At 38.8% G+C, this 20,501-nt stretch overlaps 1 protein-coding gene across 1 annotated transcript in view; it reads right to left on the bottom strand.

Annotated features, from left to right (window-relative positions):
- PIEZO2 (piezo type mechanosensitive ion channel component 2) overlaps positions 1-20,501 on the bottom strand; it is a 487,982-nt gene that overhangs the window by 223,650 nt on the left and 243,831 nt on the right. The window contains 1 exon segment of the mRNA XM_043558273.1: positions 5,005-5,167. Coding sequence (XP_043414208.1) covers positions 5,005-5,167 — 163 coding nt within the window.

Here is a 20,501-nt window from a genome sequence, read left to right as displayed (position 1 = left end):
AGAGTGTGAGCAGGGCAGAGGTGGAGACAGAGGGAGACACAGAATCCGAAGCAGGCTGCAGGCTCCAGGGTCTGAGCGGTCAGCACAGAGCCCGATGCGTGGCTCGAACCCACAAACCATGAGACTCTAAGCCGAAGTTGGATGCTTAAGGGACTGAGCCACCCAGGCGCCCCTGAAGCTTTGATTTCTTTTAAAAAAGCAGAGATTAGTCACACACTGTCAAATGTTGTCAAATGAACAAATGGGTGGGAGAAATGAAGATGTATTTAATTTGAAATCATTTTATTTTAATAATTTAAAAATATTTGAGCTCTCTTCCTAACTGCTGATTCTTCTTTTATTTTTACTATCAGTCACATAGTCAAGTCCAGTCTAGACAAAGTTCACTCAATTAACATACTGTCAATAATAGAATGTCCCTGCCTTTCTATGTGATAAGGATGCCTCTGACTGTCACATGGGTATGCTCCCCACGTGTGTTTCTATCAGAGGAAAGGATGAGAGGGACCTCATGCTCTCACCTGGTGTCCAGGAAGATGCATCTGGAAGACAGTGGGGGGTAAATTTAGTCAGGGATCTGAAGTTAACTTGTCCCTGTGATACTTTGTTGCTCAGACTGTAATACTGAGCTCTCCTGGAGCTTTCTGAAGACAACAGGCCAATGGTTTCCTCCAGTTAAAAACTTTCTCTTTATTTAAATGAATGGCATCTAAAATCACCACCATTAAGGTTCCCCCAACTTGTAAATGTGTTTAACCCAGAGAAGGCAGACCAAGCGGGCTGCATTTTGGCGGGGGGAAGCAGTTGTCCCCACTTGCTAACATTCCAAATGCCACTGGAAAGACCTGAAAAGACAGTGATCTGTCTTAAATCTGATCACTTAAAGCAAGTGATTTTGGACTACATCTCAGGGGAGATGCTGAGTGCTTATTGAGAAGGTGACAACAAAACGATGGGTTTCTTTCATTCTTTTTTGTTGTTGTTGTTGTTCTTCTAAAAAAAAATAGTAACTCGAACCTCAAAGCTGAAACTTGAGGCGTAGCCCCATTGGTCATTTTATGTGCCAGAATGTGGATGCCACAGGAGCCTGGTTCACGTTAGATTTTAGAAAGGAGGGCACAGGTTTTGAGGCTCAGAATGAATTTCCAGATAACGTTAGTGGATCCAAATGTTGAATCCCTGAACTTTTAACAGATGGCGGATGACTTACACTGAAATATTCTTTTTTTAAAAAATTATATTAAAAAAAAGCTGTTTTAGAGACAGAGCACGCAAGCAGGAGAGAGGGGCAGAGGAAGAGAGAGAGACAATCTCAAGCAGTCTCCATGCTTGCATGGAGCCCAGTGCAAGGCTTGATCCCATGACCCTGGGATCATGACCTGAGCAGAAATCAAGACTCAGATGTTCAACCAACTGAACCACACAGGTGCCCCAGAAATATTCTTTTTTATGCTTCACATTTGATTTGTCAGACTATTTAACCAGACCAAGTCATGACTAAAATTCCTATTTGAATAAACATTTAGTTTATCATAAATTTGTTTTCATAATATATTAAAATACTATTTGTTTCCCCCAAAAAATAAAGCCTGAAATCTCATTAAGTAGAAAGAGCTAGTTTTACAGAAATACACAAGATAATAGCAGTTTGGTGAAATTACGAAGTGTTTGAGCAGGAAGCCCTTTTCTACACAATTTAATTTTCATAACATAACTTTTTTTTTTTTAAGATTTAAGATTAGGAATCTTTCTCCCAGTTAGGATTTGTAGATGTGCTTCTGAGTTACAATGAACAGGTAAACAAACCCACAGATGTGTCAGTTAAAGAGAACCTTCCTGGTACTTGAGGAGTTGGCTCCCTTACTGAGGTCTGTTCTCTGTACAATGCAAAAGCGAAACAGGTTCTCCCACCCACTGACTTCCCCTGGGGATTTCTGGGGGGAATTCTGGGATTTGCGATGCCCTTTAAAACACCAAACTTGAGCCTCACTATCCAGTCGAGGAAGGTTACGAAAGACGCAGGAGTCTTCTCCAGAGATTAGTTGCTAGTTTAAAACAATGCTGGATTTGAAAAAAAGTCTCTCAGGCACCAATGGGTTAATCTCGCCATTTCTCTATTGAGATAAATGAAAGGAGAAGAAATGCCCGCAAACACTATTTTTTCAAAGGAGCCTCAAAAAACAAACATTGGTGCAAATGTCAAGATTTATAAAAGGGAAGAAATATGTTGGGGCCTCCCAAAACAAAATAACTTCCCTACTTATTTTGGCCGTGTGTTTCTATTCTTTTCAGACTTGAGCAAGATTGCTCACACGTTAGAAATATTTCCTTGTGGATTCGTCTCAAAAGGTTCAGACACCAGCCTGCTTCTCCCTGGCCACCTGGTGGGCTGGAATGTGCTAAGAGGATGGAAATTAATATCTAAAGGAGGCCAAAACAAATGTAAATGAGAAAGAAATCGACCTCATAATAATATTTAGTATTTTCAAATCCCCAAATAAGTAATATAGAATGTCTATCAATTTATTGTTATTTTAAATTTTTTAATATTTATTATTTATTTTTGAGAGAGAGAGAGAGAGCGCACAGGGGAGGGGCAGAGAGAGACAGAGACACACAATCTGAAGCAGGCTCCAGGCTCTGAGCTGTCAGCACAGAGCCCGACGCGGGGCTCGAACTCACAGAACGTGAGATCATGACCTGAGCTGAAGTCAGACGCTTAACCGACTGAGCCACCCAGGTGCCCCAATTTATTGTAATTTTTTAATAATGTGATTGATAATATAGGGAGTACAGATATTTAAACAAATTTTAAATAGGAGAGAGGTATCCTGAGTGTATCTTTGAGAGCTGTGAGAAATCAGGAAGGAAACATGATTTTAGAATTAATCCATGTGATGGTTTTGTGTTCTCTTCTTCACCAGATGTGTGACCTCAACCATAACCTGATATCCATGACTTTCCATCAGTCAATGTAGGCTTTCTTAGTCCTATGGCAAAAGAGCGTTTGTCCTCGGTGACAGAAGTTCTTTTCCTAAGAAGCTTTGTGATTCATTTATGGCTCAGTGACGAATAAGAGACTCTTACTGAGTAGGTTGGCCTCAAACGCACCGCCCAGCTTAACTTTCTATCATTCTAAGAGGACTCTGAATTTGAAACTGCGCCAGTAACTTTCCAATTGGAGAAGAGCAGGATGCGGAGAGCAAGTAGCATCTTATTAAGCAGCCCAATGAGCAGGCGCTGCCCTAGGTGTGTTTTATTTGACATTTCATTTAGTGGTTGTAGCAACTCTACGACGTAGGATTATGATCATCCTCATTTTGCAGAAGAAAGAGAATAAACACATTTCTCGACATCACACCAACACTGTTAGGTAGCTTCCAAGTCTGCCTTCTGAGTCCACTCAATTTGCAATAAGCATCCTTTACCCTCTATCCGTAACATGAGGATAACGGAAAACCAGTCTTGCTTTTATAAATAATAGTAATGAAAAATCCTAAGTCTGGAGAGCTCAAGTTCCTGGGTTTACTTTCACCAAACTTGGACAATTTTGGGCAGTAATTATCAAAGCCAGATTATTTTCAAAACTGTAACTATTATAAATAAAATTCAAACGTAAAACTAGAAATTAAAATTTAAGTTCTGCTTTAAAATTGTGAAGCCAACAAGAAGAAAAGGCACTTTCATAGTTTTACCCATTTTTAAGACACTGATAAGTCCTACAGAGTTTGTAGACATAAATGAAAGATAAGGTTAGTTGCTATCTTGCTATAATTGCTTTTTACACCAAGTACTTGTTAACGTCTGCCTTTAAAAAAGCAGAATATTGATATACAATGTGATCATTTATTTTTTACCCATAATGATTTCAGGTAGTAATATCATTTCTAGTCTGTATGGATTTATTGAATTATATCTTCGCTTTCTTTATTTTTTTTTTAATAACTATACAAGGCAATTTGCTACCTATTTTTGAGGCACATAAGTCATTTGCTATAACTGAGAATTGTCTTCCCTGATGCCCTTGTAATTACCATTCTCAAAATAACTGATTTCAATTCACCCCAGTTTTGCAGGTGAAAGTTCTTGCCCAACTTCTGAGTAAAAACATTTGCTAGTTGTGTCTCTTGTGTCAAATGTCCAGAGTAAGTCTTTTCAATATTTTTTCCTTTGCAAATTTCATCTTTCAATTACCAAATCAATTACTTTTTAAATCAACGTCACTGAAACTCACATAACAAAGCACAGTGTTAGAACAGAGCAACATTCTGAAACAGATCTGGGGACAGTGACGAGCTGTCCAACTTGCTCTCATACACTGAGTGAGATCTGATGTGCTCCCTGCTCCTCCTGAAACTCTTTCTACTAAAACACATAGATAAAAATTAACATACATTTTCCTCATTATTTTTACCTTTTTCCAATTCTTATACTTTTCCAAAGGGGTGTGTGTGTGTGTGTGTGTGTGTGTGTGTGTGTGTGTTCCTCGCCACCCCCCCCCCCCGCCCCGGATTGCTTTAAAATAATGGTCAAAGCATGCTCTGAACACAATTCTTCTCTGAAGAGCAAAGTACACAGACCAGAAAGCTTCCCTTCAGGAAGGAATTACTTTTTTTCTCCTAAAACTACCAGGTGCTACTTCTCTAAATATTTTGTATTGACTAAGGTATCTAGACAACGGGCCACAATATAATGAATTTAAAAGGTTAACCATCAGAGATAATATTAGATGAGAGTAAAAAGAACACTGGGTTGGGGTGAATGCCTCACGAATGGCAGTGTTCACACCCCTTGAACTGTCTCCTGGTGGCCAAGGTGTGGAGGAGACTGCCTACCCATCAGAACTACACCGGGGGAAGGAGGGTTGTGCAAAGTAACTGTGAACATTTAAGCCAAGCTCTGCAGAGCGTAAGTGCTATGCACATTTCACTTCTCCACAACTTAGTAAGGGTCAAGGCTCTCAGAAATCAAAGAGGGAAGAGGGATGCAGGACATCAGATTTACCAATTCTTCATTTTCAAACTCCGAGTTATACTGTGCTCCTTCTTCGGTCACGGGTTTCTGAACGATGTTCCTGCAGACGAGCCAGATGGTCAGACTAGCAATGAACATCCCGATATCAGGCACAAACACTCTGATCCCATTGCCGGCATCAGCTCCCTTTAAGCTACGGAGGGAAAAAAAAAAAGAGGGAGGAAATTTAGTTGTTTTTCTATTTCTATGGTTACACTATCTTAAAGTATTTCTGAATCTTCTTAATGAGTTTTAAAAAAGGGATCTTCAGTTTCTGCCTAGAAGGGACTGGAAAGCTTTCCCTCCATCTCAGAATCTTATATAATGTACTAAGATTCAGGAATGTTCCACGATTTCACTGGAGTTTCTGAAATACTATAAAGGATCCTAACCCAATTCTCACTCCTAAAACATGCTAATGATCCATATTGTTATTAAATAAGCCACATGTGCAGCACAGATACAGGTGTCTGCAATCTAGCTGAAGCACATACTAGCAGCTGGGAGATAGTTTACCTTAGACGTAAATCAAAGCTAGAGAAAAACAGAGAAAATGTTAAAGCAGTCCTTGAATGCAGGACCTCTTCATTATTTTGAATACTTAGTTGATTTTGTTTTCATACTGTTCCAAGAAAGGTAGATCTAATATGTTTCTTCCTTCAACCTTGGAGAATGGACAGTGAACTTAGAATTGGAAGATTTGAGTTCAAGTGTAATGCCTGACACTGACAAACTGTATTCACTGGGGGGTTTCCCATGGCCAATGCATTCCTTCTCCATGCCAAAGGGATACTACTCTTTGCCTTCTTTATAGAAGTCAAATGAAAGTGATTCAATGTTTATCAGAGATAAACTCGTTTAGGAACTAAGCACGTGATCAAATACATACTCTATTCATTTATATTGTATGCATTATATATTTTGATAAAAACATAAAATGTGGGGCACCTGCGTGGCTCAGTTGGTTAAGTGTCTGACTTTGGCTCAGATCATGATCTCACGGTTCATGAGTTCGAGCCCCACATCAGGCTCTGTGCTGACAGCTCAGACCCTGGAGCCTGCTTCGGATTCTGTGTCTCCCTCTCTCTCTGCCCCTCCCCCACTCATTCTCTGTTTCTCTCTCTCTCAAAAAGAGACATTAAAAAAAACATAAAATATAATAAAAAGCAAGACCCCCATTGCCTAGAAATGACGGTTGTTAACATTTTGGTAAATGAAAGCATTGTTAATAATATCTACTACAACTGAGCAATTGCTCTGTATTAAGAGCTTGGTATATAGCATTTCATCCAACCAACCACCATATGGAGATAGGTATTATTATTTATCCTCCTTTTACATACGAAAACAACAACAACAACAACAACAACTAAGTCTCCAAAAGGTAAACATACTTCCCTCAAGTCAACACAGATAGAGAGAGAACAGGAGTATACTCAAGCTCCCTTTAGGACCAGATTTTATGTTCTCAACTACTGGGTTCTCGCATGTATATCTGCGTGGCTTTTCCTTCTAGTTTTCCTCTGTTTCTAGACATACATAGTGACGGTTTACAACACGAAGCTCATACTATGTTTTGAAAATGATTAGCTCCTGTAATAGATCATTAATAGTTTTTCAACTCACTGATTATTTAAAAAAAATTTTTTTAACATTTATTTATTTTTGACACAGAGAGAGACAGAGCATGAACAGGGGGAGGGTCAGAGAGAGAGGGAGACAGAATCTGAAACAGGCTCCAGGCTCCGAGCTGTCAGCACAGAGACCGACACGGGGCTTGACCTCACGGACCGTGAGATCATGACCTGAGCCGAAGTCGGACGCTTAAACAACTGATCCACCCAGGCGCTCATCAACTCACTGATTATTTTTAAACATCACCATGTTCATGATCTGACAGCATTTAACTATTCTACTACTGCTGTACATTTAGAATGTTTCCATTTATTTGTCACTATAGCATATGTAAAAGTTAAGTGTTAATTACCTAAAGAATCTTCCCATCTAGGATCTTCCAGGAAAAAAAAAATCCTCACATCTTCTTTTTAAAGAATGGTCCGGAATAGGGCATGCCCCACATAAGCTTCTTTTTTTTATACATGGCTCTAAACCCTTCTGAATAGAGAAGCATGAGTAGTTAAGAGATCTCTTTACCTCCATAAATGAAACAGACATGATTGTGGCAGAGGTATTTAAAAATGGCAAATCCCTTTCATTTGGGGGAAGGGTAAGAGGATTTAATTAAGAAAACTTCACCCCAAACGAAACTTACAGCATGAGATCTAATGATTGATTTTATCTAAGGAAAAAGGGAGAGGTTTGTTGTATACTTTAAAAGTGATCAAACAGTGCAAACAAGAATAAGAATAAAAAGAAAGAAGAAAGAAGGAGAAAGAAGGGGGTCCAGGGGAGAGACCAGGAAACAAGGCCAGACTCCAGGGGCTGTTTGGTGCTGTGCGGGGCTAAGTTCCAGAGACCCACCAGTCCTAATCAGGGGGGCTTGGGGGAATAGATTATTATAGCTCTTTCCCAGGAAACACGTTGACTGTGGCATTTTATGAAGAGCACCAACCAAGCGGAGTTGAGAGGAAAAGAATTCTTAAAGGAGAGGTAACAAGGATTCTAGGTCTGGCCTCAGCTGCTTCTTGCCTCACAGCACAGAGACCGGGAAGCCAGAGCAGAGCCTTATGCCTTTCCCACCTGTAGACTGCATTAAGTTCCCAGTCTGCAGTCACTTTGAGGCAACAGTCTCAGCTTTGTGTTTCTTGGTCCCCGAAGACACATTTCATAGCATACATACATCACGGGAGGAGATGAATGCTGTTTGCAAAAGCAATCACTCCACTCACTGTGATAGAATTCAGCTACTGGATCCAGGATTGGGCTGTGATCCCGATTTGCAATGAAATCATTCAGCCACAGAGGTGCTAACCTATTAACTACTACTCTTGGCTTGCTGAGTTAACAAAGCAGTGCATTCATACAACCGTTGAAGAAACAATGAAACTTCTGAAGAATCTGAAGTGCATGTACAACGAACAGGTCACAGTCTCATTGATATGTCATTTGGGGATCCTCTCATCAATCAATTTCCTTCTTCATTGTTTGGACAATGTAGTGGACCAGTGTCTACTAAAGTACGTTAATCAGAATGTTAGTCCCAAGAAATGCTGTGAATTGAATATAATAAGACGAAATAAAAGAAAACAAAGTGGTCAAATAAGTGTCAGAAAATCACAGTGCATATTACTGTAGTAGAGAACTTGATAAGTTATGTAGCAAAACAAGAAATTTGAGTTTACCTCCTTCTCTGTTTTTATCTTATTTTATTTTTCCTTCCCTTCCTCTATGTTCATCTGTTTTGTTTCTTAAATTCCACATATCAGTGAAATCATAGTGTATTCGTCTTTCTTTGACTGACTTATTTCAAATGAGCATAATACATTCTAGTTCCATCCACATGGTTGCAAATGGAAAGACTTCATTATTTTTGATGGCTGAGTAATATTCCATTGCATTCCTGAAATCAATACTACACTATATGTTAACTAACTTGAATTTAAATAAAACCTTGGAAGAAAAAAATTGATTTAGTTAAGACTCTGTTTCCCAAATTTATTTGACCAAAAATCATTTCTTAAAAGTTTTATCTAATACCTATTACATTTTACTGAGCTGGTGTTCGTGGAACAGGTCTTAGGAAATGTTGGGTTACCGTCTGCTTATTGGTCTAGATTTTTGGTTGAAATTAATAGATACTTTGGAAACTACCCTAATGCGTAGCTAATCCTTATAAATTCGATTTTTAATAGGTCTCAAATGAGTTTAGAAGTCAGTGGCATCTCAGTCCCTTCTCACATCCAATTGTCCAACCATCCATCCATTGACTCCGTAAGTCGTTGAAATTATGCAGCTGGAAGATCACTAGAAATAGTCCAGTCCTCCTCATCTTACAGACTGGAAGCCAACAAGGGGAAAGGTTAAATGACTGGCTCAACTTCTCACCTAGAGGCAGAGGACTTCTGTTCCAAGCTGTCTGGTGAGTACAGCCACCCCTCACTGCACCTGTCCTTGCTCGGATAGTCAGGCACCTGTCTTCCACCTAGTGCAACAGGATCCTTTCCCCACACTGCTCAGAAAATGCCCTGTCGAGGGTCACCAGTGATCTCCCAGCTAAAAGGCCCAAATGACCCATTCTAATTCTTATCCTACTCCACCTCTGCGCTGCACTTGACAAGCAAGATCAGCTCTTGCTGCCCTCAAATCTACTCGGTGTTCTCGCCTCTCTTTTCCAGTTACCTACCTGCCCATGGATGTTCTTGAAATCTCACACTGCTGGGAAATCCCACTCAGAAACACAGGGTGGGTTGTGCCCACCAGACTCTTCTGCTCAAATATTGATGAGTCTGCAAGGTTGTACTCTTCACTTATTTCTCTTTTAACTCTACACGGTAGACCTGGATGATGTATCTATTCCCCAGGCTCCAGTCGGCACCAACATGATGACTTACAAATCTACATACTCAGTCCTAACATGTCCCCTGAGACACACAAACAGATACCCATTTTCCTACCAGATATCTCCACTTCTACAGTTTTTAAAACTAAATGCTATCTTTATTCCAAAATCTGTCCTTCCAGTGATATTCCTCACCTTGAAAAAGGGTGCTGTTATCCATCCAGCAGCCAAGAGAGAACCTGGACCCTACCACTCTCTCACTGAAAACCTGGAGGTTCTGTCTCCATACTGTCTCTCTTACTGCCATTTTATTCCCACAGCTCAGTTCTGCTCCTCGATTACTGGAATAGCATCCATACTATTTTGTTTCAGGTTGTCCTCTCTGCCAGTCAGGTCTCCATATTGCTACCAGAGCTTAATTTTTAGAAGCATAAGGTCGAGCATGTCAACTGTGATGCCTACAGGAAAGGTCCATAACGCTGAGTGTGACATATGAGGCCTTCTGTGTTCTGGGCCTGGCTGCCCTAACTCTCGCTATGATTTCCTTGTACCTCAAATTCCACCCATCTTGAACGCAAGCACCAGAATCTGCAAGTGTTTTCCCCTATGAGCTACTGTGCAATCTTTTCCCACAGGCAACAGTGGCCTTTCTCCCATGACACTTCTATATTCTGTTCATCTCTCAAACCCACTTCCCACATCTCCACTGTGAACCCCTTCCATCTCCCTTCCTTGACCACTCCCTCCTTTGGAAGCCTGCCATACCTTGCACATACTCAATCATAAAATGTTTAACATTTTATGTCACTCGATTATTTACCAAAGGAGGGCTTCCTATCTACTTCCTCTGTGTATCTATATATAGAGATACATATATATCTATACATATATATACATACATATACATATATATGTATATATATGCATGCATGTGTGTATATATGTATAGGTATGTATGTACATATATGCATGAATGTATCTATGTATCTATATATATACATATGTATCTATATCTATATATAAACATACATACATATACATATGTATCTACTATATATATGTACATATCTATCTATCTATCTATATATATACATATACTCTCTCTATATACATACATATGCATATATATGGTACAATGTACACACTGAATAAAAGCTGGCAGAATAAATGTTATCTCCAAATATTTACACTTTGCTTTGTACCACAGCAGTTTGTGCGAAGTACCGCTGAGGCATTAGATGAGATATTTTAGTTCATTTAGATAATTTCACTCAGGAAAAATAAAATACAAACCCAGACAGGAAGAAATGTCTCTTTGTCTGGGACTAGCTGGAGATCAGAAGCCCATGAGTAGTCTCAGTTACTTGGACACAAAGATGTAATTGTCAAAACTGGAAAATATAAGCCATGAAATATATACATGTGGTTTCGTCCAATACAAACGTTGGAGAAAACATTTCTAGACCAAAAGATAGGAAGTGCATCTAATGAACGTTAAATGGCTCAGTTTGGCAGAATTTGTCATTTGTTCATTAAAAAAAATATTTTTTAAGCATCTATCATGTGCCAAGTACTAGCCTGGCAATTGACTGTAAAACTGATTTTACCTCTTGACCAACAGTAGGTAGGTAAGGGGCATGATAAAGTCAGAGAGATGGGTTAAGGCTGGGCCCAGGGCTTGGACTTTTGGCAAAGAACCCACATAACCAGAACTACTGAAGGATTTAGAACAAAGGAGGAACATAATCACCAAGGAAACTGAGAGATCGCAGGAGAGATTGTGATTTGGTTGCAGGAAGCGGGACATGGAAGCCGTGTTTTCATGGCGGGTGTGATGTGTAGTGCAGAGGCGATATTTCATGCTGGAAGTCCCATGAAATTTGTGCCTGAGAGAGAAATCATGGCTGAAGGGGTAGTTTTGAGAGTTTTCTTCCATGTGTGTTGGCTAAAGGCAATAGAATAAATTAGGTTGTCCACGGACGGGGCACTGTATAGAGTACATTTTTGTATAAGGCCCTCTAAACTAATTATAAGTATACATACAGGGCATTTAACAAAAAAGCAAATTGTATTTCAAATAAATTCTACATTTGAAATCAGGCTAACCATGTTTTGTGTAGAACGGTTTTAATAAATTAACGAGATGAATATATACATTTCCCTATAAAATGTTATCTTAGATAGTGTTGCTTTCTGGGCATACAATGATACTTTTCATATAAAAAAGCATACACTAAACTGCTTAAAAACACCATGTTCTCTTAAAAAGGCAAACATTTTCTTTCCAATCGTGCTATAGTCACATTGATCTTATTTGTTGAGAATGATTTTACCTCTTGACAAGGAATTGAGGGGGCGCCTGGGTGGCTCAGTCAGTTAAGTGTCCGACTTCAGCTCAGATCATTGATCTTGTGAGTTCGAGCCCCATGTCAGGCTCTGCGCTAACAGCTTGCTTCGGATTCCGTAAATCCCTCTCTCTCTACCCTTCTGCCACTCACACTCTGTCTCTGTCTCTCAAACCAAACCAAAACAAAAACATGTTAAAAAAATTTTTTAAAAAAGAAAAGCAAAGGAATTGATGAAGCTGAAAATTGGGAATAACCTGCATATCCTTCAAGAGGAAAATGAATTGGTTAAATTAGTATGCCTCCACAAAATAAAATACTATAAATGAATAAACTAGAGCAAAAGTGTGTGCGATGGATCTAAATAGGGATATATCATCTCACAAACATAATGTGGAACAAAAAAGAAGAAGAAGCAAAAGTACAGAATACAGATCACTTAGGGATCCGTGCATAAAGAATGACATGAAAATGACAAATACTTATTTCTGGGCAGGTAAGAGGGGTATCATAAACTATTATATAAATACCAATAATCAAATATTGGTAATGCTCAAGGTCTTAAACTGGTTGAAAGCTAGTTGGTAGGTACAAAAGTTTATCTTTAATTCTTCACATTATTTTCAAAAGTTGGAATAGTCATACTGCCTAAAATTCCTTGTGTAGAACATATGTGAAAAACATGAAGGCAATTATCTTGGCTGGAAAAGATAGTGACTTTTATTGAGGTAAAACTGCTACATAACATATCAATTTCAGGTGTACAATAAGTTGATATTTGTACATACTACAAAGTGATGACAGTAAGTCTAGTTACCATCCATCATCATACATTTGACCCCTCTTTATCCTTTTTGTTCGCCTCCGAACCTCCTTCCCCTCTGATAACTACCAATCTGTTCTCTGTACCTATGAGTTTTATTTTGTTCTGATTGTTCATTTGTCTTGTGTGTTCATTTGTTTCGTTTTTTTAAGATGTCACATGCAAGTGAAATCATATGATATTTGTCTTTCTCTGTCTGACCTATCTCACTTGGCACAATATCCTCAAGGTCCATCCATGTTGTCACAAATGGCAACATTTCCTTCTTTTTTATGGCCAAAAAGTAATCCATTAAGTGTGTGTGCATGTGTGTGTGTGTGTGTGTGTGTGTGCGTGTGTGTCGTATTTTTATCCATTCAACTATCCATGAATGCTTATTTCCTTACTGTTGGCAATGAACACAGGGGTGCATATGTATCTTTTTAAATGAGTGTTTTCATTTTCTTTGGATAAATACCCCAAAGTGGATTAGCTAGATCATATGGTAGACCTATTTTTAATTTTTTGAGGACCTCCATACTGGCTTTTACAGTGGCTTTACCAATTTACTTTCTTACCGACAGTGTAGGAGGGGTCCCTTTTCTCTAAAACCTCTTCAACACTTGTTATTTCTTGTCTTTTTGATAATAGCCATTCTAACAGGAGTGAGGTGGTATCTAACTGTGATTTTGATCTGTATTTCCCTGACGATAAGTGATACTGAACATGTTTTCATGTGCCTGTTCGCCATCTGCATGTCTATTTTTGAAAAATGTCTTTTTAGATCCTCTGCCCATTTTTAAAAATTGGATTGTTTGGGTTTTTGCTATTGAGTTATTTGAGTTTTATGTGTTTTGGATATCAGCCCCTTAACAGATATATGATTTGCAAACATCTTCTCCCATATAGTGAACTGACTTCATTTTGTTGATGGTTTCCTTTGCTGTGAAGTTTTTTTGTTTTGTTTTGTTTTGTTTTGTTTTGTTTTGTTTTCCGATGAAGTCCAACTTGTTTAGTTTTGCTTTTGTTACCTTTGCTTTTGGAGTCAGATCCCAAAATTCAACAATAAGATGGAAGGAGCTCATGGCCTATTTTTTTTTCCCTAGGAGTTTTATGATTTCAGGGAATAGTGACCAATTGATGCTGTAATGACCATGATTGTATTTGGTCTGACTCATTAATCAAATTTAATCGCCATCCTTCCCATCAAGGTGCAGAAAAATAGTGCAGCATGTGGGTATTTCCATGGGCACATGGAAATTTTTCTAAGTTTCAGATTTTCTCATCTACGAAATGATTTTTCAGGGTCTTCTGAACTCTAAAATTTCATTCCAACTAGAAAAATCCAAAATAAAGAGGCAGTGGAATTGAGATGGGACTGGGAAAGAAGAAAAATGGTGAAGTTTCAGTATTGCTGAGAAGAAACATCCAGATACAAAAGCAACCACAGTCACCTCCAGAAGTTCAAGAAGAATAATTTAATTTGTGCAACTCCTTTGGGGAGGCAAGTCTTTCGGTTCAGAGTTAGTAGAAAGGTCAGCTTCAATTGAATTCCAATAGATGATTAAAATATCAGATGAGCATTATTTAAATGAATACAAGCTATAAATATGGTTTACCTTGTTCTCTAGTGGCCTCTGAAGTTCACACGCTAGCAGTCAGACTTTTGATTTTCTTAAGCTTAAGTACTCTGACGTCCATCAGTCTCTCAGATTTAGTAAACCACTTTAAGAACAGAGTGAATGTATATCTAATAGTAAAACCTTAATGTGAAATATAGAACTCTGATTTCAATGGTTTCCCACATATGTCTTGAAAATATGGATGGAGGCTATCTCTTTATTGAATATATGATTTCATACAGCAAGTCACATAAACCAAAACCAATAGAGTTGATGTCAATGAATCAAGGTATAGATGAGAAACTCTGGAAAGAAATGTATCACTTTTTGAGAATCACTTTCAGTATCCAAATCAAGGAATTCAAACAGAATTCCACAGTTGTTGATGCATTGGAGAATCCAAATAGCTCATTTCTGTGAACTTTGAAACCTTTTCTACCCTAAAATAGCAATTGCATACCAATTTCTAATATCCTAAAGGTATGAGCTGATGCTGGATTTTCAGGATTTTTTTTTTATTAGTGGCAAGATTTTTGTGAGCACCTTAAAGGTGAAACAGTACTCGAATATTTTGATCCACTTATCTCACTGTGACAAGTTGCTACTTTCCATTTGGAACACACACACTTCCCTCTCATGTAAGTGTGCGGATGGCTTTTCACATTTATGAGGCAGAAGGTCAGTTAAGAGAATCCTAAGGTTCTTGCTTTGATGGAGGGCATTCACAAAAGGGTAGGGAAGGAAGGGTAGGGTTAGGTGACTGTCAAATCATTTGTCCTTATGTACTTAGCTGTTCAGGAGTGTGCTGGAGCTGGCTGGTTCCAGCTGTGTTCAGTGACCATGTATTACTGGCTTGAAACTGAGTATTCAGTTTTTACAGTATTTACATCATGGAGGTTGGCAAATGCTGCCAATAGTGCACTTTTCCCCCAGAGAGCTGGTTGTTCCACATTTACTGGCACACCACTGCTGCTATCTAAACACTAATAGGTATTTACCCAAAGAATACAAAAACACTAACTCAAAGGGATACAGGCACCCGGTGTTTCTAGTAGCATTATCTACAATACCCAAATTATGGGAAGATCCCAAATGTCCATCGGCTGATGAATGGATAAAGAAGATGTGATTTATATATATATTATATATATTAATACATAATATTAGTACATAATAACAGTTAATACATTAATATATAATATTAATAATTAACGCATGATATATAATAATATATTATATAATATATAAATATACTAATATAATGATATATTATTCTATAATAAAATTATATTTATATAGAATTATTATTCTGTATAAAATTATTTAATTATAAATCTTTTAAATTTAATTTAAATTTAATTTTTGTAATAATTAAAATTTATTTATAAAATTATATAAATAATATATAAATTATATATTATATTAATATAATATAATATATATTATATAATTTGTAATTAAATAAATTATAATAATTATAATTAAATAATTAAATTATACAATTATATATAATTAAGTTTACATAAATAAATTATATAACTGAATATATTATATAATATAATATGTAATAATATATTATATTAACATATCATAATATATTATATTAACATATCATAATATATTATATTAGTAAGTTATATTAATATATTATATTATATTATTTTTAAATTTATTAATTATATTATTTTATTAATTTATTAATATATTATTATTTATTAATTATATAATTAATTATATATTAATTACTTCATTATAATTTATTAATATATTAATATATAAATTTATTAATATATTATATTAACATATTATATTACATTATATATTATGTAATACTGTTATTTTAATATATATTGCATTAATACATTAATATATATTACATTAATATGTATTATATATAATGGAATATTACTCAGCCATAAAAAGGAATGAAATCTTGCCATTCGCAACCACATGGATGTAGCTAAGTGAAATGAGTCAGAGAAAGACAAACCATATGATTTCACTCATGCGGAATTTAAGGAAAAAAAAAAATGACCAGCAGGGGGAAAAAAGAGAGAGGCAAATCAAGAAACAGACTTCTAACTATAGAGAACTGATGGTTACCAGGAGGTAGGTGGGTGGGGGTGATGGGTTAAATAGGAGATGGGGATTAAGGAGGGCACTAGCTGTGATGAGCACCTGGTGTTGAAACACTAACCTGTATGCCTGAAACTAGTATTACACGGTATGTTAACTAAGTGGAATTCAAATAAAAACAAAAACACTACAACAAAATACAAAATTAAACAACCCCCCAAAACAGACAATAAAATGCACTCCTTTTGCCACATGACTCCCATGGGCAATATTCTAAAAACTACCCTAAAACTTAGCATCAAATCCAAAATCCTCTCCGTGAAGTTCAAGTTTCCCTATCTTTAATCTGATTTCTGGTTCCTCCTGAACTTGTGACCTTCCTCTAGGGGTCTCACCATCCTATGACAAGGACATATTTCTTCCAACTTCTGGACCTTCGCTGATGTAGTTTCTATCAGCGTGAATTTTCACCCGCATCTTCTCCACTTGTTCCAATCAAAACTCACGTGTGTGCTCTTTTGAACTTGTTGATAGAAGCCTCTGTGTAACTGATCATACATTCTATCCACTGGTCTCACTTCCTGTCCACTTCTCCATGCATTTGAGAGCTCCTCATATGCCTCCTGTTTATTGATTTTGTGGCCACAAAAAGGCTACCACCACGGCAAGGTCCTGGTGAAACCCCCTCAGAAATCATTTCTTATGGTTTATCAAAAATATTGATAAAAATGCAGTGACCAAGAACTTCCTCCAGCTGTCCTCTATTCCTTGCTGGGGAACCACCTATGCCTGCCTCTTGGATTTGTCTTCTTCTTACTTACTTTCTCTGAGCCCTCAGAGGATAGTCTGTCCACCACCACCACCACTAAATCCTATAGATCACTGTTTGGAGTCTCCACGTCATGTATTCATAACAAAGGAGAAAACTCCGTCATAACATTCACAAAAACCAGAACTGCACCACCTGGAGCATATCCCGAAGTGGCTTGCCTTCCAACTTGAAAACAAAGCACTGGTCACACTGTCCAGCTGGTGAGCTACCAGGTTCTGGTGGAGGTGGGGCTACAAGGATAATATTAAAAACAATCAGAGGTCTTCATCCTGAAACCACACTGGCAGTAAACACAACGTGCCACATCAGAGGTTCCCCCTTGTTTGAATTCCCGTATTGAACAGCTTGGGGAAAATGAACTACAATTAATTTTGTTGGAAAGAAAGTAAGACATGCGATGCGTGGCTGCAACCAAGTAGCTCATTTATCATCTTGATAAACACTGGATCCGAAAAAAGCAAAAGGCTTTGTGTGTCACTACGGAAAGCTAACACGGAATAAAGAAAGCAGCATGAACTTTGGACTTAAAGGCCTTGAAGTGAACCCCATTCCTGTTAATTTAATTCAACAAATATGTATGAGTATGTATCAGCTCACAGGCATTTTGCCAGGCCCTAGGCAGACGGTGCAGAGAAAGACACTGCGCCCGGCTGTAGCAAGTAAGAAAGGCTGGTAGGAGGCCAATAAACTCCTGAAGATGGGTGAAGTCAATATTATCAATATTACCCATGTGTAGAAGTGTCAGCAAAAAGAGGGAATGATGGGTGAGCTCTATTTGTCAAGGAGGCAACAGGGGCTGCTCCCTCGGCTGAACGTCTGAGATGGGTTTCAAAGGATGTCTCAATTAGTATGGTGTGTCTGGGGAATTCCAAGAAAATTCATTTTGTTGTGATCTAAAAGATGAGAATGAATGTGGGAGAAGGTCTTGAAAGGTAGCAGGATCCAGGCCAGGAATGACCTTGAATGTCATTTGGACGTTCATATGCCAATGCCAAGGCATGTGCCGAGGTTATTGGTCAATATTTATAAGCCACTTGCTTTTTAATGTTTATTTATTTTTGAGACAGAGAGAGAGCATGAATGGGGGAGGGTCAGAGAGAGAGGGAGACACAGAATCTGAAGCAGGCTCCAGGCTCTGAGCTGTCAGCACAGAGCTCAACTCGGGGCTCGAACTCACGGACCGTGAGATCATGATCTGAGCCGAAGTTGGACGCTTAACTGACTGAGCCACCCAGGCACCTAAGCCACTTGCTTTTATATGTACATGTAGGCAAGTTGTTTAATTTCTCCGTTTTCTAAATTATAAAAGAAGAGAACCGGATATCTCCATCTGTGTCACCCCTTCTCTCTGCTCCACTGAACACTTCACCCAAATGAGGGCTCTCTCCCGCGTTACCACCATGCATTCTTCCCATGCAGAAATCAGCACCGACATGCCACTATCCAATGACCACCCCCTTCTTATTCCATCAAATGTCCTGACAGTGCCTTGTCCTCCTCTGGGGCCAGGACCCTCCCCAGGCACGGGAAGTGCATGTAGCTGTCATGTCTCCTCAGTTTCCTCCCATTTGGAACAACTTCTCGGTATGTCATTCTTAGTCTTTCGTGATCTCGACAGTGGATGAGTACAGTCTTCATTATGTAGGATAACCCTCAAGCTGTCTCATGCTTCTTGTGAAAAGTACCACAGAGATGATGCTATCTGGTCTCTGTATACCAGGTGGGGGCACGTGATTCCACCATATCCCACCTGAGTCATTTGGTTGGGTCACTGTTGCCATTTTCCCTTTTGTACTCGACTCATATTTTGTGGGCAGATATTCCAAAATTACAAAAACCCCATTCCTTGTCAAACCTCCATCCCCCAACCTCAACCCTCATCAACATCTCCTGCCAGGATCAACTACCATTATGATGGCTGCCAAAGCTGGTTAGCTGCGCCTGTACTTAATTGCCGTTCCGCTCCAAGCAAGCCCTCCCCCCTTATCCCCAATTAATTACTTAGCCAACTGACATCAGAGTGGACCCAAGAATTCCACATTGTATTTTGAAACTACCATTATTTATTTTGAGGCTCAGACTGCCCCTGAGCCGGAGAGTCCCTGGAAGCTGGCCCCTGTGACGTCCTTATCGTCCATGAAGCATTTTCCAACTTTCTGACAGAGTTTCCTCTTCTTCCACACTTTCTACTCTCTGGTCCCCAGAGAGCCCTGTTTTCTCTTAGTGGAACATGGTATTCAGAACTGGGTTCTCAGAGGTGTGGGTGCTTGGCCATTGTTTCTGGGCTATCCCACTCGACAGGGTAGGAAACAGGTGTATTTAGCACACAAAAATGTACATTGATTACGATTTCTACATCTTTCTGTGCATATACATTCTTAAAAGACTTGAATCCATTCTGATACGTTCCCTTTCAATTTCACACCTTGGGATGTTTTCTAGTCTCTGCCTTCCCTGTTTCATATTTTTTTCATGTTTATTTATTTTTGAAAGAGAAGGAGAGACAGAGCATGAACAGGGGAGGGGCAGACAGAGAGGGAGACACAGAATCCAAAGCAGGCTCCAGGCTCTGAGCTGTCAGCACAGAGCCCGATGGGCTCGAACCCAGGAACCACGAGATCATGACCTGAGTGGAAGTGAGACGCTTAGCCGACTGAGCCACCCAAGTGCCCCTTCCCTGTTTATAAGTCTTTGCTCAGATAGTGAGAAATCTGGCTCTCAGTGTGCTTTATATGTTTAGTTATATGCTCAATCATTTTGTTGTTGTTGTTGTTGTTTAATGGAACTAATTTCCAAACCACACCAGCTGCCTCATCCACCTGCAGCTATGTAATCCCTGGTACAGGGTCACTTTTTTATACTGGGGACACTCCCTCCAATACCTCCATACAACCTGCTCCCCAGGCCCTGGCTTGCCCACACCCACACTCCAGCAGTTAGCACTTCAAGGCAGCCCTTCACCCCTAAGGGCACACTTTGTGGCAGTAACATTTAAATGCTTGATTGCAAAGGGGGAGAAGGAAAGATGGGGAGGCCGAGAAAGACGGAAAAGGACCCCGCTGATTCCTGATATGGGGCAGATTTAAGAAAAGACAACAGGGAGGAGAGAAGTGAAAGGCATCTGGGGCAGCACCTATGCGCATAGGTACTTCCGTCGGGCAATGCCCTGGGTCCCAATCTACCTCCCATGTTCTTTCAGTTTCCCCCACCCCCCAATCTGAGACTTGCCTACTGAATAAAGTACCACTGAGCAAAGTTTGAGGAAAACAGCAGCAAATTATTCTAAGCCACAGCCTATTAATAGAGTAGTTTGGTTAGGTCAGACTGAGAAATCTTTGTGTTTTGATAATGA

The sequence above is a fragment of the Prionailurus bengalensis genome, chromosome D3, assembly GCF_016509475.1.
Source record: "Prionailurus bengalensis isolate Pbe53 chromosome D3, Fcat_Pben_1.1_paternal_pri, whole genome shotgun sequence".
Lineage (NCBI taxonomy): Eukaryota > Metazoa > Chordata > Mammalia > Carnivora > Felidae > Prionailurus > Prionailurus bengalensis.
This window is presented reverse-complemented; position numbering and strand designations above follow the sequence as displayed.